The sequence below is a fragment of the Eimeria necatrix genome, genomic scaffold (assembly GCF_000499385.1).
Source record: "Eimeria necatrix Houghton genomic scaffold, Enh_scaff49, whole genome shotgun sequence".
NCBI lineage: Eukaryota > Apicomplexa > Conoidasida > Eucoccidiorida > Eimeriidae > Eimeria > Eimeria necatrix.
The window spans coordinates 17,501-41,855 of record NW_013651666.1 but is presented as its reverse complement, the minus strand read 5'-3'; the positions used below and the strand labels follow the sequence as shown (position 1 = coordinate 41,855).

The 24,355-nt window shown below is 54.9% G+C and overlaps 5 protein-coding genes across 5 annotated transcripts in view; 4 read left to right on the top strand and 1 right to left on the bottom strand.

Annotated features, from left to right (window-relative positions):
- Positions 1-1,262: 1,262 nt before the first annotated feature.
- ENH_00058440 (myosin light chain TgMLC1, putative) lies at positions 1,263-1,670 on the top strand (the record flags this gene model as incomplete). The annotated part of the gene is made up of 1 exon (XM_013577034.1): positions 1,263-1,670. One exon carries the CDS (start codon positions 1,263-1,265, stop codon positions 1,668-1,670), a length of 408 nt encoding a protein of 135 aa, XP_013432488.1.
- Positions 1,671-3,641: 1,971 nt separating this feature from the next.
- On the bottom strand, positions 3,642-6,517 carry ENH_00058430 (lanthionine synthetase C-like protein 1, putative; the record flags this gene model as incomplete). The annotated part of the gene is made up of 3 exons (XM_013577033.1): positions 3,642-5,525; positions 5,749-6,106; positions 6,348-6,517. The coding sequence occupies 3 exons, from the start codon at positions 6,515-6,517 to the stop codon at positions 3,642-3,644; spliced, it is 2,412 nt and encodes an 803-aa protein (XP_013432487.1).
- A 1,647-nt stretch (positions 6,518-8,164) lies between these two features.
- Positions 8,165-11,383, top strand: ENH_00058420 (hypothetical protein, conserved; the record flags this gene model as incomplete). The annotated part of the gene is given in 4 exon segments (XM_013577032.1): positions 8,165-8,748; positions 8,918-9,131; positions 9,197-9,202; positions 9,206-11,383. Coding segments are annotated over 4 exon segments (2,982 nt in total).
- Positions 11,384-13,933: 2,550 nt separating this feature from the next.
- ENH_00058410 (hypothetical protein, conserved) lies at positions 13,934-20,748 on the top strand (the record flags this gene model as incomplete). Its single annotated transcript, XM_013577031.1, has 11 exons — positions 13,934-14,557; positions 14,961-15,081; positions 15,987-16,184; positions 16,443-16,526; positions 17,134-17,210; positions 17,949-18,072; positions 18,498-18,657; positions 18,912-19,169; positions 19,570-19,716; positions 20,193-20,286; positions 20,524-20,748. 11 exons carry the CDS (start codon positions 13,934-13,936, stop codon positions 20,746-20,748), a joined length of 2,112 nt encoding a protein of 703 aa, XP_013432485.1.
- A 3,143-nt stretch (positions 20,749-23,891) lies between these two features.
- ENH_00058400 (hypothetical protein, conserved) overlaps positions 23,892-24,355 on the top strand; it is a gene marked incomplete at both ends in the record, with an annotated part of 2,606 nt that continues 2,142 nt past the window's right edge. Inside the window, one exon of the mRNA XM_013577030.1 lies at positions 23,892-24,355. This exon is cut by the window's right edge and continues 862 nt beyond it. Coding sequence (XP_013432484.1) covers positions 23,892-24,355 — 464 coding nt within the window.

Below are 24,355 nucleotides of genomic sequence, written 5' to 3'. Positions count from 1 at the left end.
TAAAGTCGCATATATGAGCAAACCGGTTGGAATAGACGATGCTCGCTTTGTTGCACTCGACTGAATCGCACAAGTGGCGGAGGGAGAGAGCACTCGTTGGGTTTTTTGTGATCCACCCACATCCTTAAGCTCTAGCATTTCTCTGGCGTTGTTGTTGCAAAGGCTAGATTAAGCTTAGTTCTTTACTATGGCCATGCGAATGGGTGGCGCGGCTCAGCGGTGAGTTGTTGCGTGCTTGAGGGGTACTGAGGTGCCGCTGGGCCTTACAATGCCACAAATAAATTATGATCAGAGCAAAAACCATTACTTGACTTACTAGGAAACGCGCGAGGAATGTAGAGCTGATGAGGAGGTTCTGTGTAGGAGTCCAGTCCTTCGGCTCTGTGCCGACAAGGGTGACGAGGCTCGACCTGAACTGTAAGTAATTAAGCTTCAGAAAGGAACGACCGCAAAGGAAAATCTTACTGATGAATAAGAACTGATAGGAAAAAGGGAAGTTAACGAAACTAACAAACATGCCATGCTACAAAGCCGAAGACTAGCGAACAGCAACTGCTCTCCGCAGCAGCAACGACAGCAACAGGCGCTGGGCTCGATAGCTTTATCTGCGCCTCGCAGGCCAGTCCCGTCGTACTGCGATTACTGTTGCCCAGTTTGCATTTTTTGCGTTAGTCAAGAGAACCTGAAACATTTGTGCATGTAAAAATTCTAAACCGTCTTCCTGCGGGACCGAGCCAGCAACTTGCCGGTCCGTCGTTTCGTTGTTGCCGTGCCTTCTCATCTGGGCCCCAACCTAATTCCAAAGTACTTATATCAAATAGAGTTCTGTTTTCTAGGGGCAACAGTGCAGCAAAAGAGTCAGACATAGCGGAGATGGACTCAGGGGGCTCTGGGCCAAAGCTGATACTCATACTTACTCTGATCGTGGCGTGCTTGCTTCCCTTCGCGCCGTATCTCATCCATTTCCGGACGCTCTCTCTGCACCCTGTATTCTTTCCCCTTTCATGCGTCATAGGTCTGGCGCTGTTGGTGGCTGTCGTTTATTCGGTTTTCCGCTGTACAGCCGTTGAGGAAGAAGCGAGGCGGGAGAGAGCTTTGGGCCGTCTCAGGGGCTCGCGCTTCCACAGCAGTAAGCGCTGGAAACAATAAGGAATTCCCTGATAAGGTATCTCTTTAAGGCCTGCTTAAGACCGTCCGATCCCATTCGTTTCCCGCGGGCGCGTCCACGCTGAGTCTGAGCAATACACCACCAGGCGCTGAACATGGCTACCGACAGCAGCATCACATCGGCGTTCAACGCCGCTGCTAAGGGAAAGCCCTCATTCCCTGCAGATCAGCTGGCCACAGCGGCTCGAGCAGCAGGAGCATCTCCTTCCCTGGCTGAGTTGAAGGCATTTGCGAGTAAATGCGGGGCTGAGGTGAACTCGGGGATGTTCGCAGACTTCTGTCGCAAGACTTCGCATGTGGACTCAGCGGATGATCTGTTGAGTTTATTTCAGTCGATGGATCTAATGGGTACAGGAAAAGTAAGGAAAACTGATGTCAAGAAATGTCTCATGAACTTCGGCGAGGCCCTGTCGGTTCAAGAGGCTGACGCCGTCTTAGACGATATATTTCCGAATCAGGAAGATATTGATTATCAAATACTTGTACAGAAGTTACTACAGTAAACAGGCATAAGAGGCTTTGGCGCATGCAAAGATATGACAGGCACCAGACGTGTAGGTGTACATAAACATGCTTGCAGTATGCATATACATACTTAAGCCTGCTGTAAGCATATCATTATGTGGATGATTTGTATATTTTGGGGCTCCCTTTCACTTCTTCTTCCCTGATTCCTCGGTGCACGGAGCTCACGAACGGCAACGGCCAGAGCCACCGCGCAGTGGAAAGAAGGGAGATCGCCTAGACACAAGGAGAAATATGCAAAGAACAAAAGATACATTCTGTTTTAGGAAAAGTGACAGTGGCAAGCGACGGCGTGACCTTGAAGGTGGCTTGATGCTCCCAGCAGAATTCCATTCTTCAGTGGCAGTGAAGGCACATCGGCTAGTGGTAGCAGCACATGCAAGATTACCGCGTTCGGCAACCGTCATGACAGGCGGGAGGTTCACAGTGGTGGAGAGAGGACTCCGAAATTCTTACTATGAGAGTTCCGCCGACATGCCATGTAGAAGCCTCTGTGTAAGGACAGAGATAAGCAAGAAAGAACAGTTTTGAATGCGATGTGTTTTGAATATAATGGCTTTTAAGCTGCATCACCGGGGAAGCGCGTGGCTCTTTTTTTTTTGCTGGGAGCTCCGTCCCGTCTTCGTAGCGTCAAGTGCGTAGCCCCTTAGCCATATTTTCAGCTCCTCGCTTCCTGCATGGTGAACTCTGCGCGTGCGCCTTTACTGCTTAAGTCGCGGCGACCCTACAGTGAGCTATCTTTTCGGGCTTTGCGCTCCCTTTCCTGTCTAGCGTGGCGATCATCTTTTGCGGCTGCCCTATGTACGACAATTGCAACTGCCCGATGCGTGTATATACTGTCACTGGCGAATGCAAATGGCCAGCTACAGGCGACAAACATTCAGGCAACGTAGTACAGAGACTTCCCAATTAAAAGCTCAATTGAAACTGTGCACAGTTCAGCTCGCCCCGGAGAGATGGGCTTGGATAAAGACGGTGGGCACAGCGTAATTTCTACAGTCCCCCCGCAAGAATTTCAATTAATCACTAATTTAGCCCGTCAATTGATAAACCATCTAATCAACGCGTCAATTGATTGCTTGGTCAAAGCAACTCAGGAGGCAATGAAGCGCTGAGTACAGCGAACACGAAACGACAAAAAGTCACGCTTTTACTCCTTTCGATTGTAGAGGAACATCCCTTACACTTCTAAAAGGTGCCAGTAGAGACTGCTACACAGTTCAACTCTTCTGACACTTTTGTCTCCGCCATGAAGAAGTCTCCAACCATCATGCTGGGCCGAGCTGCCTCTTCGTCTGTCCTCGCTGCCTTTTCTGTCTTCACCACTTTCTGTCTTTGTCTCAATTAATTGTCCATGTGCCGAGGAGAGGGGGGAATGAAGCCGAGGAACTACTACTCTCCAATATTTGTGGGGCCGCAGTGCTTCCCGAGCACTCGCAAGACCCGAGGCCCGGACGCCTCTCGGCAGATACGGAATTAAATCGGAAATGAAACATGCAACCACTGCGACGAAGGCTGTCCTTCTGCCTGCATACTGTTCTTCACCGTACAAGTGTAAATACAGTTAACAGACAAACAGCAGACAGGACTTTGAACATCAGCGACAAAGGTCCTCATAGCACGTGCTTAGAAAACCTTTAAGAAGCACTGAAACCATACAGCCATGGAAACTGAACACTAAACGCTGATGAGGCATTGGCCTGCTGCGGCTTCCCGGTTCTGCGGTCAGCCTGCACTTTGAGCCAGGAGACAGTCGAGACAACGAAACTCCCCCCTAACTACAGAACATAAAACAAGCAAGCTGCCTAACCAGCAGTTGCAGTAGAAACGCGCACAGGCGAAGAACAGTGAAGGCTCCACTGCGCCCACCAGCCGCCTTCTGAGAGCACACTGCACTGAAAAGCCATAACCAATGCGCTGCTCCAGCACAGGCAGCTACAGCAGGAGGCTCACCCACCGCGCACAGACTGCTCCCACGGCAAAGGTGGAAGCTGGTAACCAATGTAATAAGCGGTGATGGGCCTAGTGCTGCCTGTGCATGCAGCAAAAAGCGTCTCCGCGCAATCCCTGAGAAAGACCGAAAAGCCCGAGGCTCCCTCAAAAAGACTCCAAGGCCGATCAGGCAGATGCAGCAGCTGCATATGCCGAATAATGCCTTCCAGGGCAAACAGCAACGCGCGACGCAGCCACCGAGGGTTGCCAGAGCTGTTGTAGGCGCATAGAAGAGCCATGCCATTGCCCCCTATGCCGTGGCACACACCCAAACCCTTACACAACAGGCCTCGCTGCCACGTTATGTTTCCCATTGTGTCCAGCCACACCATGAAGAAGCCCAAATTCTCTCTCGATTTCAGCTCCGCGTCTGCGCTGGTAGATGAGCGACGGCGGTACAAATTCGGCATGTGTTGCTCCTGCTGCTGCCGCTGCTTCTGTCGGTGCTGCTCCTCCTGCGTTGGCCGATCTTCTGGAAGCAGGCCGTTTTCGCTGCTAAGAGAGCCCTGCTGGTGCCGCTGATACTGGGCATACGCCAGCGCCTTTTCTCTGTGCAAGTCCACTGCCCAGCAAATCAGAGGCACAAGTCCAGGGGCTCCGTGACACCACTGGACAAGCAGGTCTCGGTCGCTGCCGATGCTGCTCTTGAGATTTGCTGTGTCTGTGAGATGGAAGCGCAGCAGCGCCATCAGAGAAGAAAGACACAAACGGCGCACCGTGTCTCGCAGTGAAGCAGCAGCAGCCAACCCGTCATGGCAGCACAGGAAAGCACTGGCTGCAGGACAGAAGATAGGCATATCTTCTCTTTCCCTGTGCTGCATTGCGCTGCACACGGTAGCAGAGCAGGCAAGCAGCCGCGCAGCAGCTGACTCTGCTTCCTCCCGGATTGCTTCCTTGCTCAGCTCTGCCTCCCTTGCAGCTGCAACAACTGCTGCCGCAGCAGACCCGCCGGCCCTCGCCGCCGGACCAGGGAAGCAGCCCGCCGCAGCCGCGTGGTACAGAGTGTCTACAGCCTGCTGCAGCTGCAAGAGGATTCCACAGATGCCGTGGGCTGCGCCCAAGTACTGCTTGCCGTGCCACTCATACAGCAGCGGCAAGGGGGAAGCCTTGGTGAAAGCAGAAGCAGCAGAAGAGTGCAGGCGCTGCTGCTCACGCGGCTCTAAAGATCTGATGCTCCCCTTCTCTGCCACTACAGCTTCCACCCGACCATGAGCCACCAGCTGCCCCACTAGCTGCGCTATCAAAGACAGAACCAACACGCGCGTTGCCTGCTGCTCCTCAGGGAGTTCCTCCGGCCAGCCCGATGCGGACTCTTGGAGGCCGCCGTCAATGCTGCTGCTGCTGCCGCCACTCTTGTGGCTCCTGCTGCTGCCGCTGCCCTTATAGCTGCTGCTGCCGCTGCTGCCAAGTCGGAGAGAGCCACCGTAGTTCAGCGAAAGAGGCCACGGGATGCGGCCGCTGCCCACACCGACAGACACTGTGGAAGCAGCTCGCAGGTAAACCTCCTGCAGACTACTCTGGCTGCTGCTGCTTTTCCTGCTGCTGCTGGCTGTGGTGGTTTGAATACCTTCATCACAGTCTCTGAAGAGCCCGGCTGAGCAATCCTGCGTGCTTTCTGCTGCGTCTTGTTTCCCGTCTTCTTGCGACTGCCTTCTCACCAAATCGGAAAAGAAAGAACGATATTGGGGAGGGGGAGGCGGCAGCCACAAAGATCGAGTAAACAGCAGCGCGTACAGCAGCCCCGCCCGTCCATACAGCAGCTCGCACTCCTCTGGCTGCATGCGTGAGATAGCAGCAGCAGCAGCTGCTGCCAGGCGACGCAGCACCAGGAACGCTTCCTGCTGCAGCAGGAAACAGCACAACAAGCTGCTCAGCAGCGCCGCCTGTAAGTCTCTGCTTCATCGAAAAAGCAGAAAAAAACACTTCTTGCATGCACAGAAACTGCACTGGGATGTGGGCGGTGGAAAACTATCCGCGGGCACTGCTGCACATGCAGCAGAAACAACAGCAGCAAAGCTGCGGGAAGCAGCAGCACTAAGTGAGAATGTGAAAACTGCTGCTTGCCTCTCTCTTCAGAAGATGAAGGGCCACCGCAGTCAGCGCCAAACGGCCAACTTGCCCCTGCAGAAAGGTGAAGCGGCGGCGCAGGGATTTTTCTGCTGCTTCCGCTGCTTCTGCTGCTGAAGAGCCAGCAGCCTCCACCCCATATCCTGCAGACAAAATGGCAAGGGCTTCATTCAAGGCTTGCTCTGCGAGAGGCGGCACTGCAGCATCCTCCCGCGAGGCTTCTTGCGACGGCCACACTGCTGCTGCTGCTGCTGCTGCTGCTGCTGTGCTTTCGCCCCTCTCGCCTTCGTCTTCATAGGAAATGCCGGACCGCCGCCGCTCCGACTCAGCTGCTGCCAAGATCCTCTCCGCCTTCCTGCGCTCCACACAGGCACAAAACAGCAGCAGCAGCAGCAGCAGCGTTCAAGAGGCACAGGCAGCAGCAGCAAGGCAGCCGCAGAAAAGGCCGGCGCGCAGAGCAGCGGCTTCAGAAGATGACTGGCAGCCGCAGCAGGAGCAGCGGATGCAGAAACAGTAAGAACACAGCAGCAGCAGCACAAACACGAGCAGCAACGCCACCAGCAGCTGCTGCAGCAGCAAACTGAAATGACCCTTGCCTGATAAGGGCGTAAGCTACCCCGGCGTCGCCTGAGTAGATCGAACCGGGACCTGAGTTGTTGTTTGCCACTAGGCGGTCCATGTAGTCTGCTGCTGAGTCAAGAAGGTCCGCGAGAGACAACAAGCTGCTGCTGCTGCTGCTGCGGCCTATTTCCTCCACTGCTGCCATTGCTGCAGCTACTCTCTCTGGGCTCCACCAGCCGGAGCAGCCCAAAGAGCCCGCAGCAGCAGATGCAGCGCGCCGAAGCTCCGCCGCGTCATCACTGAGGAAGGGGGGAAAGCAGCGACTCGTCATTGCGCCGTTCCGGCTTTTGATTCTCCCGCTGCTGCTGCTGCTGTCTTCGCTAGTGCTGCTGGTGCAGTTACTGGTGCTGCTCTTGCTTCAGCTGGAGTCCCTGCTACTTGCTTCCTGCTGCTGCTGTTGCCGCTCCTGTCGTTGCTGCTGCTGCCTCCGTTGCTGTTGCTGTTGCGCATTGAGCTGCAGCGGCTGCTGCTCCGGGGAAGAGGATCCAGCCTGGGGAATAAAACAGAATGATGTGCGAGGTGGACCAATTAAATTGCATGACCCGTGAATGTGCATGCGACAGTTGCCTTTGCTGCCGCTGCTGTGGTTATTGCGGCTGTATCGCCTGGTTCCCGCTGTTCCCGCAGATTCTTGCGCTGCTTCTACAGCCTTCTACAACCCTTTATGCAATTAAGTAGATATATAGAGATTAACACAGTGTTTGTATGACTTGAAGAGCAAAAATGGCGAAGGCGCCTTGTTGTTGACCGGCAGCGTGTTCACCGGGTGAGGCCGGGGAGCAGCGAAAGGAGGTGAAAAACTGGGGAGACGGTGTATATACAGCCGAATCAAAACAGCGCGAGTCATCTGAATCGAGAGAAGGAACTTTTATTTGGCAATCCCGAGCGGTTTAACGGAACAGCTCCCACCCCGTCTCTGATCGAGCTTGGGGGCCCTTTGTGGCTGTGCTGCTGCAGCGCTACCATTGAGTGACACCCGTGCATATCTCTCCCGTTTCGCCTCTTCTGACTTTTCCCGTTAAAGCTTCTTCCTTATTTCGCTCTTTTGCACGTTTAACCCCCCGCAGACACACTGCCGGCGTGTGCGGATACGGGGGACTGCCAAGGCCACCACTGCGAGCAACACGGGCCCGCAAGAACAACTGAAGTGAAGACAGTCGCGTTCTGAGGCGTTTAGAGTCGCTCTGCTGCAGCATTACTTGATTTAGCGCCGGTCATAGTGCCCAGAGACAGTGGAGGTCTTCGAGCTTCGGCCCTGCAGGAGGGGGGACCCCGACGCCGTTGCTGGAGGGCAAAGGCGAGGGAAACGCCAGCAGCAGCAGCAGCAGAAGTAGCAGCAACAACAATAATTGCAGCAGCAGCAGCACACGATAGGAGACGTGGTCGATGGGTGGGCGACAGGCTGTGGAACCTGCGAGGCTGGGGGCAGCAGCAGCAGCACGGGGCAAGCCGACAGGCACACCCGCACAACTAGACAATTTTGAAATGGAGAGCAGCAAAGCATAGTTAGACTGCAGCAACAACAGCAGCAGCAGCAGCAGCCTCCGCGGCGGCACCATGAAGTAGCAAAAGCAGCAAAACAAGGTCGAAAATGACGGACGCAGCAGGAGCTTAGCACCAGAAGAACACTGACACAATAGTGGCTGCTTACAAATAGCAGCAAATGCGACATAGGTACGGCAGCAGCGGCGACAAAAGAGCAGCGGCGAAGGATACTGCAGCAGCACCGCTGCAGCAGCAGGCAGGTTCAGCTCTTTGACAGGCACTTATCGTCTGGTGGTCAAAAGGCAACATGACCGTTTCCCCTGCAGCAGCAGCAGCAGCCGCCGATGCCGCCGCTGCAGCAGCCGAGGCAGCAGCACCCCAGCGAGAGTCGACTGAGGAGAGTGCGCAGCAGCAGCGGCCAGGGGATGTGGCTGTTGTTGCAGCAGACGCTGCTGCTGCTGCGGGCAGACTTTTCGAGAATCACGTGAAGGAGCGGGTGATGCAGATGCTGCTGCTGCTGAAGGAGGACCCGCAGCCGCAGCAGCAGCAGCTGCCGCTGCAGCAGCTGCCACTGCAGCAGCAGCAAACTTTCGAGAAGCCGCTGCAGCGGAAAACACATGACCGAGGCCACGCAAGGAAAGAGCGGCGCAGCATTTCGGCGCGGGCGGAGCGGGCCCGCAGGCCCCCCCACAGCAGCAGCAGCAGGAGCAGCAGCAGCAGGACTAGCAGCAGCCGGAGCAGCAGCAGCAGCGAACGGGAGGAGAAAGTGCAGTGCAGCAGCTGCAGAAGACTGCAGCAGCGCCTCAGAGTGGAGAAGCTGAAAAGACGCGCGGGAGATAGCGAAGCGAAGCAGCTAATTGCCCGCGTGGCTTCTCAAGTAGTTGGCCTCAGGTGCATATTTCTTTGGGATTCATTCTGCTTTTATTTGCTGCTGCCTATTTGATTCGTCTTTCCTTGCTGCTGCTGCTTGTCGACCTACTTTGCTGCTCTTTGCTGCTGCCTGTGGACTGCGGCTTCCACTGTGGGTGCGCCCGTTTGCTGCTTGTGCGGACTGCTGCAGCGGAGAGGCGCGGGAAGCAGCAGCAGCTGCTGCAGCTGCAGCAGCCACTGCCTCCTACAACAAGCAGCAGCAGCAGCTGCAGAAGCAGCAGCAGCTGCTGCTGGAGGAAAGGCGCCGCTCCGCAGCCCTACAGGACCAGATGCAGGCGCTGCAGACCGAAGTTGACAGACTGCAGCAGGAGCTGCTGCAGCGGCAGGAAGTTGTGCAGGCATCTGTAAGTGTTTTTGTGCTGCTTATTTGCTTTTGCATGTTCACATGCTCTTTGGCTCAGGACCGAAGCCAGAATGATGTGCCCCTCCGCTGTTGCTGCTTATGCTGCATCAGCATGCTGCATCATTGATAGAACAGCTGATGGGGCAGACAGACCCGTTGCTGCAGCTGGCACTGCTGCGAGTAGAGCGTTTAGGATTGCAGCTGCAGCAGCTGCAGCAGCGACAACAACGGCAGAAACAACGGCACCAGCTGCTGCAGTGCCAGCGGCAGCTGCAGTCGCTGCAGATGAAGCCGCTGCAGCTGGCGCCTCTGTCCCCCGGGGGCCAGGACCTGCAGCGGCAGCAGCAGCAGCAGCTGCAGTCGATGCAGCAGCTACAACAGCAGCAGCAGTGGCAGCAGCAACTTCTGCCGCGGGGAATTGATAGTGAAAGCAGCAGTGCAGATGGGCTGCGAGCAACGGAGGGGCCTGTGGAGGGGGCGTTGAGGACCATGATTTCGAGTGGTCCACAGCAGCAGCAACTGCAGCAGCAACTGCAGCAACAGCTGCATCAGCAGCAGCAGCAACAGCAACAGCACAAGCAGCAGCACCAGAAGCTGCAGCAGCAGCCAGCGTTGTCGCCTCCGGTGCCTCTTGGGCTGCTGCCGCTGCCGTCAAGGTCCGACACTGTATTGAATGTTCCTGCTGCTCCTCTTCCTGTCTCAGCTGCCAGCCCTTGCTGCAGCAGTGCAATTCTGACCCCCGCAACGGCGTTTGCTCGTGCTGCAGCAGCAGCAGAGGGGCTGCTCGACACGGGAGCTCCCGCAGACATGCGCCGCTGCTGCGGCTGCTGCTGCAGCAACAAACTGCCCGAAGTGGTGCTTCCCCCAATGCAGAGCGGGAGCGGGCGGCGGAACTCTTTGCTGTCAAATGCTAGTGTAGGTCGCGACCCGCAGGGGCCTCACGGGCCGCTCGCTGCAGTCCCAGGCCCAGTGCGCGTGACTGCTGCTGCTGCTGCTGCTGCTGCTGCACCGAGCTCGCTGCTCTCTCCGCCCGTCACGCTGCCGCCCCTGCAGAGCCAGCAGCCGAGGGCTTCGGGCCGCCTCTCTGCGCCCCCCCAGTTGGCCGCAGCAGCGCTGCCCAGACTGGCAGTCAGTGCTGCTGAAGGGCTTCCCACGGGGGTAGCGGGAGCAAGTGCTGCTGCTGCTGCAGCAAATTGGGGAATGTTGCTGACGCCGCCTGCAGCAACGGGCGGAGCTGCAGAAGCTGGACCGCTAACAGTGACTGGGGCCCCCAGGACGCTTCAGGAGCCGCGAGGCCAGGGGGGTCCGACGCAGCAGCTCTGGGGTTTGGAGAAGAGGCTTTTTGCTGCGGATCCACAGCAGCGGCTCAGCGCAGCCACTCGGGACGCAGCGGCAGAAGCAGCAGCAGCAGCAGCAGCAACCTCCTCAACCCAGCCCACGCCTCCCGCATGCCCCCATGTCTTTCCCACTGTCAGGCAGCAAACCAGGGATGCAGCTGTGTCTCCCGTGACGTGCCCGAGGGGCCTCTGCGGTTTGAGCCAGCAGCTGAGTCTGCAGGGAGCGAAGACGGCGGCCGACGGAGTGCAGCGGTGCCAGCACCAGCAGCAGCGGCAGCAGCAGCAGCACGCGCAGCAGCAGCAGCTGCTGGCCCAGGACGGACGGGACGTCCTGGGCGTCCCCGACAGCACAAGGGGAGCCTCTTCTCGGAGAGAAATGCCAAATTTGAGGGAGACAACGAAAAGCTGCTTAAGTGATGCACATCTGAGTGGATCTGGAGTTGCGAGGGAGGAAGGAGCAGCAGCGGGAGCAGCAACAGCCGCAACGGCAGCAGCGCAGCATCAAGACAACAGCAGCACTGCGCAGCAGCTCGGGCAGAGCTCCAGCTTATCAGTTTCATCTGTTGACCTGCAGCAACTCTCTTTGCTGCGGGTGCCTCTGAGGCAGCTTCTTAATGACCAACAGTCTATGCTCGAGCACTTGGACGCAGACTACGGAGAACCCGTAGGGCCAGGGGCCCCCAGTGTGGGCAGCAGCAGCAGGGGCCCCCAACAACCTGTGCAGCCTCCAGACAAACACCAAGCTGCTGCTGCCTCTGTGCAGGTAGAGCGGAGGAGGCATCTGCACCACAGAGATGTGGAAGTTAGAGTTTCAGTCCCCTTATCTCTGCTTAGCGGGGGCGACGCTGCAGCAACAGGGCCAACAGCAGCAGCCACAAGAGCAGCAGACACTTCCACAGCGCCAGATGGCGAGTAGCCGGCCCAGGCCCAGCTACTGGGACAGTGGGGAGCCACTGCTTTCACACGGGGCTGATGGACTTGTCAAGTCTCAAAGATTAGAGCCAGCGCGGCCACTGCACACAGCGTCTGCCTTTACTTTGTTGTGGCAGTTGGGGATTGAGTCCCCCAGCCTGAGTCCTACTGTGTCTTCGCCGACGCGCGCAGGCACGGGCGTTGGGGGCAGTTCTTTCCACTTCAGCAGCAACCTGCAACCTGCTGCTTCAGCTCGTCATGTGTACGTAACACTGTTCTGATGCGCGAAGTTATGTTCCACACACAGTCTTGATAATGCTCTTGGCAGGGAGAGGCGGCCTCAACTGCCACCCAGTTGAGCCCCACTCACATTTCTCTTGAGAAATATGACCTTTGGTCACCCTTTGAACTGGCGCTTCCGTTCTCAAAGCGGACAGAAGCATGGGCTCCCTTCTGCAGATCGTAGCGGTGATAATCAAGCTGATGGCTGCTACTTAGTGACGCTTCATCACTGTTATAGAGTCATTTAGTTGGTAGCTGCTACTTTGTGACACTGTGTCACCGTTAGCGCCTCAGAGCTTGAGGATCTCAGGGAGGTTCAGTTCGCGTGCACACGCGCTGAGTCCATCCGAGTCATGCGTCGTTTCACGGCGGAGCCTCTTTTTGATGTTTTTAATATGAATGTTACGTGTACAATGCACAAAGATGATCCTATGGTTCATTCCTCCAAGAAAAGGCCACTACTTTCGTACCACCCAGCTCGGCAGACCTCCCTTCTCTCGTACACCTCACATTGCCCTTAACCTTTTAAATCTCATTACCGTCAAGACAATGTTTATATCCGAGTCAAGTACTGCCTCCTGTAAGTCATGGCTTCTCTCCACCTCTCCCCTCAAGCTGTTGCACAGAGTAGACCCATTGAACCATCCCTACTCACTGTTATTGCAAATTAGCAGGAAAATGCTGCACATAAGTACGCAATATATGTATATAAATGAAACAAATTGGAGAATATTGATAAAAAATGTGCAAGAGCTACCGGGAATCGATGCCGCAGCGAGGTGACCCTGCCAGCGATGGGTGTTCCTTTAATAGAAAGACGGCAGTATGGGTTGGCCTCCTTCGGGAGTGCCATCTGTTAAAATTGGAACGATACAGAGAAGATTAGCATGGCCCCTGCGCAAGGATGACACGCACAAATCGAGAAGTGTAACCAATTTTTTTGCATTTTTTTTTCATTTCCGTCCACTTTTAAGCCTTTTTGACCAATTTCTCATGTCTTTGTCACTACAGCGCTGAACTCAGCGTTCTGAGGGTGGATGGAAAACTCGAATGAAATAAAAACGTCTTTGCTGCAGGGAGTTGCGAGAAATGCAGAACTTGCATTCGCCAAATACTGGATTCTTCACTCCGGGGTTGTTGCCTTGCCGCAAGCCTTCCCGTAGAGAACTGTACTGTCCTGCCCCATCCACTCCTAGATATGTATGTTTTGAACTTGAAAACATTAATTTCGTGTTTACCTTCGCTTGAAATCCTTTTCCCGACCTTAACTGGTTGTTCACACGTTCGGCTCCCTCTGGTGTGGCTTCACGGTCCAGTAGGAAACCATATTCTAGGCAGGGAGGCAAAGGAATGAGCGCTTCACATTTGATTACAACTTGAAGCGTCATTTGTTCATTTGTTCGAAAAACATGAAGCACAAAACCAACTCTCCCATCGGGTCCTCCAACCCGTCTTGTCAAAGTCTGTCCACTCCAGCAGCGGTAACCCGCTCGTCTCGTGTACGACACAAGCGGACTAAAAATTGAAATATATTTCTTATTTTCGCTCTTTAAACATTCAAAGAAAGCTATTTAAGACAACAGAACGGAAGGAGGGTGATAGTGTCTCAGGTGACCTCGCCCCGTGATGGGTGTTCCTTCTGTATGAGAGTGGGTATACTGGTTGGCCTCCTTCGGGAGTGCCATCTGTTAAAATTGGAACGATACAGAGAAGATTAGCATGGCCCCTGCGCAAGGATGACACGCACAAATCGAGAAGTGTAACCAATTTTTTTTCATTTTTTTCCACGGTATTTATATTCTTTCTCATTTTTAAACTCAAGGTGATCTATTTTTGCCTCAACGGTCTTCAGTAGCCTCAGCGGAATCGCTGAGGTCCTTCTTAGCGACCATAGCAGATGCCTTATGAGGCGGCCTTTGCTTGCCTAGAAAGTATTTCGTCTTAGCCACTGACTACAATTCTTAACTGTGGAATTCTTTTTTTCTTAAATTTCTTTCTGAATGGCGTCGAAGACACTGCGGCATTGTGAGTCCCAGCTCTCGGCGTTTTGAATGGCTCAGCAGAGTGCAGAAGGAGGAAAGAAATAGTACACCTTAAAACCCTTTTCGGCGATCCTTTCTCAAAAGGGCTCCAGATGTCTTATTTAGGACTTTTCTGCTTCTGTTGCCGCGCCTCTGCCAAGCCTTAGGCTGCAGCGCCACCCCCCAGCTCTACGGCTAAGAGGGAATGGCCTAACCAGCCTTGGCCTGGCCTCTGGGGAAAGAGGGGCCAAATGCCCAGGCTGTGCGCTGCGAATGCGGTGCACACCCGGCCTAGAGGGCTGCAGCAGCTGCGGCTTGCCCGGCTGCTGCTGCTGCTGCTGCTGCTGCTGCTCGCTGCTCTTCTTCTCTCATGCTCCCCCTGCAGCTGCCGCCTCTGGAGGGGCCCCCGGGGCCCCTGGCCCGGCCTAAGGGGTAGAGCTCTGGAGGCCAAGGCGGGGGCACTAGCTCCAGCTGCTGCAGGTCACCTGGGGCCCCGCACAAAGGGGGCCCCACACTTGGGGGCCCCCCCGCTGGCTTTGACTGCCTTTGTTGCTGGGGGCCCCCAGCGGCGCCGCCAGAGCCGTTTTCTGGCGGCGCCGCTGCAGCGCCAGCGCCGGGGGGCCCCCCATCCCCTAACGGGGGCCCAACGGCCCCAGCAGCAGCAGCAGCAGCAGCAGCAGCAGCAGCAGCAGCAGCAGGGTCACCTTTGGACGGCGCTTTCTCCAGGAGGGCAGGCCCAAAGGAGAGGCCCCAGCGGGTTTGAGTTTGGGCCTCGCGGGGGCCTCCAGAGTCTTCAAATGAATTCCATTTTGCCAGGTTCTGCATTGGAGGCCCACATGAAAGAGCTTATGGAAGACCCCATTAAGAACATGCCTGTGGGCTTTTCTCTCTGGGGCCTTTTGCTTTCATTCGGGTCTTTCCCGTGTCCTGCATGGCCCTCTCTGCTGCCTGCTGCTGCTGCTGCTGCTGCTGCTGCTGCTGCTGCTGAGACCTGCTGCTGCGCGCCGCTAGGCCTTTGTGTCTTTTCTGTTTCCAGTGCCTTAGTTCCATTTTGCCTTTGCTGCACTTTTCATTTTATTTCCGCCTCAGCCACAGGAACCCCGCTTCGTGTCTCTCTTCTTTTCGCAGCTTTTGCCTTTGTGCTATTTCTCTGGTGCTGCTGCCTCGTTTTTCTGGGTGTCCCAAGTGCATGCAGCACGTGCAGTGCATGCATTTGTCTTTCTCGTGGCCCCGGGCCTCTAGCCGCGGGCCCCGCGCCTGTGTGTCTTCTTTTTGCAGTGGGATGTCTACGTGCCTTTCTACAAGCAATTCGGCAGGGGAACTGACAACAACTGGCTCCACTTTCTTAAAGGAAACTGGAGTTTCATCGACACCAAGACCTTTGCAGAACAGCCCGTAGGTGTGTCTGTTGGGCATATGCCTTTCTCCAAGCATGCATGCATGCGTGGACGCATGCATGCATGCATGCGTGCATGCATGCATGCATGCATGCACTGCTGCATGGGGGACTGGATGCATGCATGCATGAACGCATGCGTGTCTGCATGCAGGCAGGCAGCTACAGCTACAGGGGCCGTTTGTACATATTGTGGGCATATGGTTGCACATGTATGCATGCATATCAACAGCTTTATGCGCACATATCTGTCTTGCATGTTTCCACGAGAAGATACTGGCCATTTCTGTGTTTGTTTTACCGAGTCATAAACTCGCACTTCTCCTAAGCTAATTTGACACCGACGCAAACTACATGCGTGCATGCATGCACGCATGCATGCATGCATGCACGCATGCATGCACGCATGCATACATGCACACGTGGGCACATATGCAGCTGTGCGTGTGGACATGTCTGGGTTCTGTGAATCTTGGATTTGTTCCCTGTCTTGTAAACTGCACTTCTGGGTTTTTTCTTGGGGGAGTCGAAGGCAGCTTTTGCTGCTAGCTGCTGCTTCCAGTCTTTAGCTAGCGCATGCATCGCCAGAAAGAGGAAAAAAGATTTCATTGACTCGAAATGGCCAAAACGTGCTGCCCACACAGGCGTTGTAGACGCGGGCTGCTGCATGCATGCATGCATGCAGCTGCGCTGCAGAAGCCTCGCAGCTGCAGCAGCAACTCCTCCGTGTTCTCCCCTGCAGCTCTTCATGGGCGGCAGTTCTGCCGCCCGCTCTCCCGCTGCTGCTGCTGCATTAGCAGCAGCAGCAGCAGCTGCTTCTGCTGCTGCTAGTGCAGCAGCAGCAGCAGCAGCTGCTGGTGCTGCTGCTGCTGCTGAGGCTGGGTGGCTGCTGCTAGTTGGGCGTGCAGGAGTGCTGGACGGGGGCGCTGAGAACTACGGGGGGAAGGGCTCGAGCCTGCCGTGGCACCCGCTGGCTGTGGACCGGCAGTGCGCAGTCAAATGGCCGCAGCACTTGGCCCACGGAGTTGGCTTTCGAGAAAGCCTCGACAAGCCCTACGGCCTCCGCCTCGACAGGCTCCCCGACGGAAACCAAGACGTCTACTTCGGTGTGCCCTTTGCTGCTGCTGCTGCTGCTGCTGCTGCTGGAGCCGGCGCAGGCGCGCAGGTGCTGCGGCTGCTGCTGCTGCTGCTGCTGCTGCTGCTGCTGCGCTCCGCGGCGGCAGCGGCGGCGTAGTGGGGAGGATGCGGGCTAGCGTGTCTTTGAGCCCTGCTGCTTGTGGGGGCAAAGACCGTTTGCTGCTGCTGCTGCTGCTGCTGCTGCTGCCAGCAGCTCCAAAGGGCCCTGTGGCTGCCTGTGACTGCAGGGGAAACTGACGAAGAACTCGATGCGAGGCTCTGGGGCAGCTGGGACTGCCCGCATGCGTTGCATGAGTGTTGGCCAGAAACAGGTGATGTTTTGTTTTGGTTTTTCGACCATCTCCGCTGCTGCCTCCCTCTGCTGCTGCTCATCTAATCTGAAAATCTTCTTTTTATTTCTGTCTTTTCTTCTCTTGCATTCGGTCTGCCTCTTCTCCATTTGTTTGCATCAGTGTGCAGGCTGTGGGGTGCTGTTTGCAGCGGGTTTCTGCTGCTTAGTGTCGCTGCATTGGGGGTTGTGCGTTTTGCTGCAGCATTTGCCTCCTTTGCCTGTCTCTGACTGTTTCTATAGTTATCTCTCTCTGTTGTTTATTTGTTTTCTCTTTCATCTCTGTCGCTTCTTAGCTGCTGCTGCTGCTGCCTTTGCTGCTGCCCCCTGTCTGGGCGCCTCTGTCACAGGCGCTGCAGACACTTCTTTCCATATAGGCAGCAGCTGCTGCAGCAGCAGCAACAGCAGCATCCGCTGCAGCAGGTGCTACAGCTGCTGCTGCAGCGGCTGTTGCTGTTGTTGCTGTATGCTTTCTTGAGGGGCCCCCGCCCCGCCGCCTCTGGCCTCTGCTTCTGGATCTTTTCCTTTTGCCATAGTTTGTCTTCTTCCTGATTTAATTACTTTTTGTTTTGTTTTCTTGAAATGTTCAGGGTGGAGAGACACCTTACCTGATGATGACATTACCGGGATGCCGAAGCCTTGGACCCACAAGCAGACAGACATTATGGTGGGTCACTGCGCATTAAATAAATATATTATGCATGACTTTGTATAATTATATTTCACTTTTATATCTGTGTTCGTATTTTGACATGAAAGTAATGCAAGTCTGTATTTGGAACCCTTAACCGAAACACTTCAACTTTGAACTGAATAGACTATGCATGTCATAGTCGACTTAATTGAAGTGTGGCGGCAAAGGAGAAAATGAGAAACAAAAGGAAAAGAAAGATAAAGACACAGAGCCTCAAAGGCAGCCCAAATCCCCCGCGGGCAAGGCTGGGGCTGGCAAAGAATGTGGGGCTGCGGGGCTTTTTGCATGTTTTGCAAAATGAGCCAAAGGGCCTTTGCACGCGTTCACTGACATGCACACAAACACCCCTTCGTAGGCGGGGCCGTTTGGGATTACGAATGCATGCAACTCCAAAGGCCCGAAATGCCTTTACTTGCGCATGCGCGTTTGCATGGGCATGCGCGTCTGCACTTGCATGCACACTTGCATGCGCATTTGCACTTGCATGCACAGTTGCATGCGTGTGGGGCCTGTGCTGCACCCCTGAATGCCCCCGCTGCTGCGCAGCAGCAGCAGCAGCAAGTGGCATTCGGCGAGTTTCGTGACAGCTATTTGGCTCTCTGTGCACACAAGACCGCGCTGCAGCTTCACTGACACAGGGCCCCCTACAGGGCCCCCCTAACTGCTTCTAAAGGTCATAAAAGTTTGCCTCTTTTTCCCTTTTTGCTCCAGGAAATGCCCCCGTACCACCGCGACCCCTCCCCGGGGCCCCCCGAAATTCCGTTAGAAGTGGAATTAGCTGCTGCAGGCATGTGGGGAGGCTATGTGCTTGAGCCCGCCTGGACGCGACACGCCGGTGGGTCTTTTTTTGTCTTTTGGAGTTTTTTCTTTTGCTTTTTTCTCTTTTTTTGGGATTCCTGTTTTTTTGTTTTCTTTCTTTTGTCGCGCACTTGCTTCGAAACTATTTTGCTTTTCACTCTGTCTTTTTTCGCCACTTTTTCTCATTCTTTTTCTCTTTTTCCTCGCCCAAGGGCCTCTTCGTTTGCTGCTGCCCGGCCAAGAAAGCCCGAATGTGTCTCGCTTTCAAATTTAAACTGGCTAGCTAGCTAGGTAGCCGTGTGGCTAGTGGCTAGCTAGCTAGCTATCCATGTGGCCAGCTAGCTAGCTAGCCCGCGCTGATGCCTTGAGTGCCTGTTTTCTGCTGCTGGCGGAGTTTAAATGCCCTTTTTGCTTTCTTAAATGCCTTTTTGCTTCCGAACTTCTGACTTTGCTGCTCCGCAGATGCCATTGCGGAGTACAGAAAAGCAGTGGAGTGGTCAAAAGAAGAAGTTCCGAAAAATGAGAAAACAAGCAAAAGACGGAAAACTCAGGGGACAAAAAAGGACAAAGAAAAGGATTCTGAGCTCATGAGAAGGACTAAAGAGATCATCAAGGCCCACTGGTCTGTCGGACACTGAGCCGCCTTGCTGCTGCTGCTGTTGCTGCTGCTGCTGCTGCTGCTGCCGTGCTGCAGATGCAGATTCTGCTCGGTGGAGCGGCTTCAGCCTGTAGCTATACCCGGCGGCCTTATCTGCTGCCTTCTTTTATGCTTCTCAGCCAGTCCATTTGCCATTTTATTAATTGTTTGTTTTGCAATTGCATGCACAAACTAAATAATGTGGAAGTTGCTGCTGCTGCTCTTGGCCTTTGCTGCAGGGCCGACATACGGAAGCACCCCGTGTACGTACGGGCGGTGGTGGAGGGGGCAACCCACGAGTCTGCTGCAGCAGCAGCAGCAGCAGCAACTCCAGAAACTGCAGCACGCCTCGCAATGGGGGAAGATATTACCAAAGGTTTGGAAATGCAAGAAACAGCAGACCACCTCGTCAGGGGAGAAGTAAATCCCCCAAATGCAGAGGGAAAAACAATTTGTGTCAATCTGGCTCTGTACAGTTTGAGCCCGTACAACTGCTGGTGAGGCAGCAGCAGCAGCAGCAGCAGCAGCAGCAGCAGGCTTTCGGGAGCTGCAGCAGCAATAATGCAGTTGTTAATTAATGTACTCTCCACCCAAATAGGGGCCCCTAACAAGCAGCTTCACACAACTGCAGGCACACTTTTCCGCGGACCTGCTGCTGCAGCTGCTGCTGCAGCTGCATCAGCAGATGCTGCTGCAGCAACTGCACCAGCAGCTGCGCGTGTAGCAGCAGCAGCTGGTTGTGGAGCAACCTCCCCATGATTAGCACCTGAAACTGCAGCAGCAGCTGCACCTGAAGCTGCAGCAGCAGCTGCAGCAGCAGCAGCAGCAGCTGCTGCTGCTGCTGGTTTCGCAGCTCCGGGTTTGCTGCTTGTTTTGCTGCTGCTGCTGCTGCTGCAGCTACCTTTCTCCCAAGGCCACAGTGGCGGAACACGAAGAACTTTATCATTATTTAATGACAGAAAACCACCGAGAAGGAAAGTTCACAGACTTCAACACTGAGATCGCCGCCACCCAAGACATTGAGTACGCACTAAGGCCACGGAGGTAAGTGCAAGTTTATTTTATTTTTTCTTTTTTTTCTTTTTTTCTTTTTTTATTTCTGTTTTATTTCTCTTTCGCATTTCTCTTTCGCATTTCTCCTATGCATTTATCTTCTGCACTTCTCTTTTGCATTTCCGCTTTGCATTTCTCTTTTGCATATCTCTTTTGCATTTCTCTTTTTATTTCTTCTCCGCATTTATGTTTGCATTTATCCTTTGCATTTCTTTGTTATTTCTCTTTCGCATTTCTCTTTTTTACTTTTCTTTTTTTGTTTCTCTTGGTATTTCTCTTTCGCATTTATCTTTTGCATTTCTCCTTCTTATTTCTCTTTTGGATTTCTCTTTTCCATTTTTGCACTTGTCTTCCACAGCCAGAAAAGCCCCTGCATGCCGGTGGCTGGCGCTGCGGCCGTGATTTGCAGCGCCCGCTCTGCTGCTGCTGCTGCTGCTGCTGCTGCTGCTGCTGCTGCTGCGCTGCAGGGAGCTGTTCCCGCGGCTGATGGCTCTGTACCGTCCTTTGTGGGCAAAGCGGCAATACGGGGAGGAGTTTGGAGGGCCCCTGGAGGCTAAGGATGTCTGTCTTAGGATTTTCACTTGTGTTGTTTTTAGTATTATTTGCTTCAGAAGCTTCCTTGCTGCTGCTGCTGCTCTTTCTCCTGCTGCTTCTTACCTCTGTCGCCTTTGCTGCGGGCCGCTGCCTCCCGCTGCAGTGTACATACACCCGGGCGCCTCCCCCCGGGGCGGCAGCGCGGCGCCTTGAGCTGGCCTCTGCATGCGCTGGCTGCTGCTGCTGCTGCTGCTGCTGCTGCAGGTGGTCGACAGCGACGCCTTCACCTTCCCAGGAAAGCCGCTGCCTTGGGGGGCCTCGGGGGGCCTCGAAAAAGAAAGTTCTGGAGACGAAGACGGAGAATCAGGAAAGCCCAAAGCCCCAGAAACTTGCATGCAAGAAGACTTCGAAGAAAAGCCCCAAAAAAGCCCCTCGGGCCGTTTGCTGCTTCTGCAGGGCAAGCTGAAGCCCCACAGAATCAGCCTTTGAGCTGCATGCAGCCCCTGCATGCCTTTGGCCTTAGGCTTCTTTTGAGGTGATTTAAATGAAAAAGGGAACTTTGTGCTTTTGCTTCTTTAATTCATTTTGTTTATTTCTGTTCACGGAGTGTGGGGCGGCTGAGGTGTACAGACACTCCGCTTTCTGGGGTGTCCGGGCGTTTCCGCGAGGTGTACGTACACTGCAATGCGCCGCATTTGCTGCGCCAGAAAAAAGTGGAAAAAGTTTTTCAAAAAGATTTTCGGGTTTTGCTGCTGCCCCGCTGTGGCTGCGCAGCGCATGCAGCGCCAGTAGACTCGGAAATCCCAAATTATTTCCTCAATTGACTTCAATTGAATATTTGATCGAACTTTCAACCCAAGACAAAGGCGGGGCCCAGGGTACACTCAGGGGGCCCCCAAAGACGCAGCAGCGCCTAAAAGAGGGCCCCTTCTTGCTGCCAGCCTGCAGCAGCAAAGACAGCAGCAGCATTGCAGCTGCCAGCAAAACTGTGCAGGCAGTGGCAGGGAGGTTGCTGCTCCTCTGGAGAGCCCTGTGGCCCTCGGGGGCCCTGTGGCAGCAGCAGCAGCCTACTGCAGCAGCAGCCTACTGCAGCAGCAGCCTACTGCAGCAGCAGCCTAATGCAGCAGCAGCCTACTGCAGCACGCAGCTGCCGCGCTCCTGGGGCCTCTGCAGGTGCGCTGCAGCAGCAGCAGCTGGTCGGGCGAGCAGCAGCAGCAGCAGCGGCAGCGGCAGCAGCAGCAGCAGCCGGCTAGGCCTTTCTGGGCCTGCTCTGCGCCGTTTTTGAAGTAGTTTATGACACAAATACCCTTAAGACAATAAATTAGGTATTAGTGAAGACTCAAAGAAAAAAAAGAAATCTCTTTTGCAAAAATTTCTTGCTGCTGTCCCAGGGGCCGTGGCAGCCAGGGAGAGCAGGGTGTATCGACAGGGTAACTTGGCTGCTGCTCTTCATGAAAAGAATTTGTTTTTTATAAATACTTTTAGTTTGTACTCTATTATAAGTACATTAGAGTTGCTTTTTATTGTCATTTTTATTTTTATTGTTATTATATGTCTAAATTGCTTCAAAACGACTCAGAAAAAGCCAGCATTCCTCTTAAGAATGATTCTTGCTGCTGCTGCTGCCAGCAGCAGCAAAGCAGCAGGCCTTTAAACTGCTTTTTATTTGGCCGCAAATGCCGCAACCGCAGCCACAGCCAGAGGAGCCAGCCGATGGCTGAGCCAGCAGCAGCAGCTGCTGCAGCAGCAGCAGCAGCAGCAGCAGCATTGGAAGAGGAAGCAAGAGGCTACAGTGCTGCAGCCAGCGGGCCAAATGCTTTGCTGAGAGATGCAGGCAATTCACTGGGAGGCTTATACTGGGCGGGGGCTCTTGGCCCTCCCAGGGGCCCCAAAGGGGCCCCTCAGTTGGCCATAAAGGCCTGCGGAGTGCAGCAGCTTTTATTTGTTTTAAAAAGAATTAAATATTTGAAAGTTTTAAGTTCCTTTCGCCGGAACGGCCGCGTGGGCTCGCGTGACTCGCTGCGCCTTCCCGCGCGGGCGCTGGCTGCTGCGCCGCGCAGCAGCGGGCCGCCACTTCTGCCATTTGTGGCTAATTAGCAGCTTTTAAAAGATTAATTAATTAATTTAATAACTTGGAATTGACTTTAAAACGTGCGAGTTCAAGTTTGGAGCTGCCAGACAGGGTTGGTTGCTGCGAGACACCGCAGCGCCCCCCAGCGCGGGGGCTGCGCAGCGGCTTCTCTTCGCCCTCGGCTTTTAAATGCTGCAGAAATATTAAGAGTGTTAATTTAAAAAGAATTAAAATTGTTCACCTGCGCGAGAAGCCCTGGAATGCTCCGAATGCACGGCGGGGCACGGGCGGCGGTGCGGGGCGCGGTGGTGTCGTGCACGCCTGCCGCGCAGCCCGGGCTGAAATAAGCTTGAAATAGAGCCAAAAAGGCCCACACAGCGCTTAAAAATGGCAATTGATAAAAAGAATTGGCAAAACTCACGAAAAGTGCTGGAAGAATGAGCGGCGGCAGCAGCAGAAACTGCTGCCCGAATTGCCGCTGCAGATTCGCGGGCAAGCGTGCAGCGGTGTGCGCGCCAGCTCTACCGCTATTAGCCGCTCTTCTTTGCGTTTTCTCTGAATACCATTCACTATTTGATAAAGCAATTATAAAACTCCAAAAAAAAGAGCAATATCTGAAGAGTTTGGGGGGCAGAACGAAGGCAGCGCCCCCGAACGCCTGGGGTGTACAAAACCCACGGCGGACCGATTAAGCCGATCATGGGCGTTTTCGCCCTGAGTTCGCGGGATTCTCATTTTCTCTGCAATGTATCCTTAATTTTAAAAAGAGAAGACCAAAACATCTTCAGAAATGGGCTGGTGTTACTGCAGCAGCAGCAGCAGCAGCAGCCGCTGCCGCAGCAACAGCGGTGCCTCCAGTTGCACGACGTGCCGCTGAGGCCGGGTTTTGCTGCAGCAGCAGCAGCAGCAGCAAACCCCTCCGAGTCTCTTCAAGGTCTCCTCTCCTTTATAATGCTGCCAAAATAATTAGCACATGAAACCCAACCCCTTGTGCTGTTGCTGGCGCTGCTCTTGCTGCGCCTGCTGCTCTTGCTGCTGCTGCTGCTGCTGCTCACGACCAGGTCTGCACTGAGCATTCAGGTGTCCATACACCTAAGAGGCCACACTTGCTGCAGCAGCAAACACAATGCCTGCCCATCAACAAACGCTTCTCTTTAACCCCTAATCCCTGCGGCTGCTGCTGCTGCTGCTGCATCACTGCAGCAGCAGCAGCAACACACCAGCAACGAGGACACCCCCCAACCCGCAGAGCGCCAGCTGCAGGTACACTCCAACGCGCTGTGGTGTCTTGCAGCTAAACTGGAGGGCCTCATTAGTTTCTGCTGCTGCTCCCCAAATAGGGCTTGTTGCTGCTGCTGCAGAGCAGCAGCAAGCTCCCCGCAGCTCCAGTTGCTGCTGCAGCAACTGCGGCTGCGCTTGCTGCTGCTGCAGCTCCACTGGCAGCTGCAGCAGTGCGGCCGCTTTGCGCAGAAGGGTCTTCCGAGCCGCCCCGTATCTTAGGGGCAGCGCACAGCTGCTGCAGCGGCAGCAGCAGCAGCAGCAGCAGCAGCAGCACAGCACAATGCCTGAAGCAGAGTCAGTAGCTGCCGCTGCTGCCGACTGTCACCGCAGCAGCAGGAGCAGCAGCAAAGAGGACGACTGCAGCACATGCTGCATGCATGCAGACAATGTGGCTGTGGGGTCCCCCCGCTGCAGCAGCGGCTACTGCTACGGCAGTGCTGCAGCGGACAGAAGCAGCCGCAGCAGCAGCAGCAGCAGCAGCAGACGAAGCTGCTGCTGCTACTGCACACACAGAGGCGATTCTCTGTCGCGGCTAAACACAGCTAGTACTGCAGCTGACAGCAGCAGCAGCAGCAGCAGCCCCCAACAGGTTTTATCCCTTGGGGACCCCTTTTCCCCTGCTGCATATCCCTCTCCTACTGCAGCAGCAGCAGCAGCAGCAGCAGCAGCAGCAGAATTGGGCGAGGACGGCCCTTTTGCTGCAGCAGGCGGCGTTGCTGCCCCCGCTGCATTCGCAGTACGTAG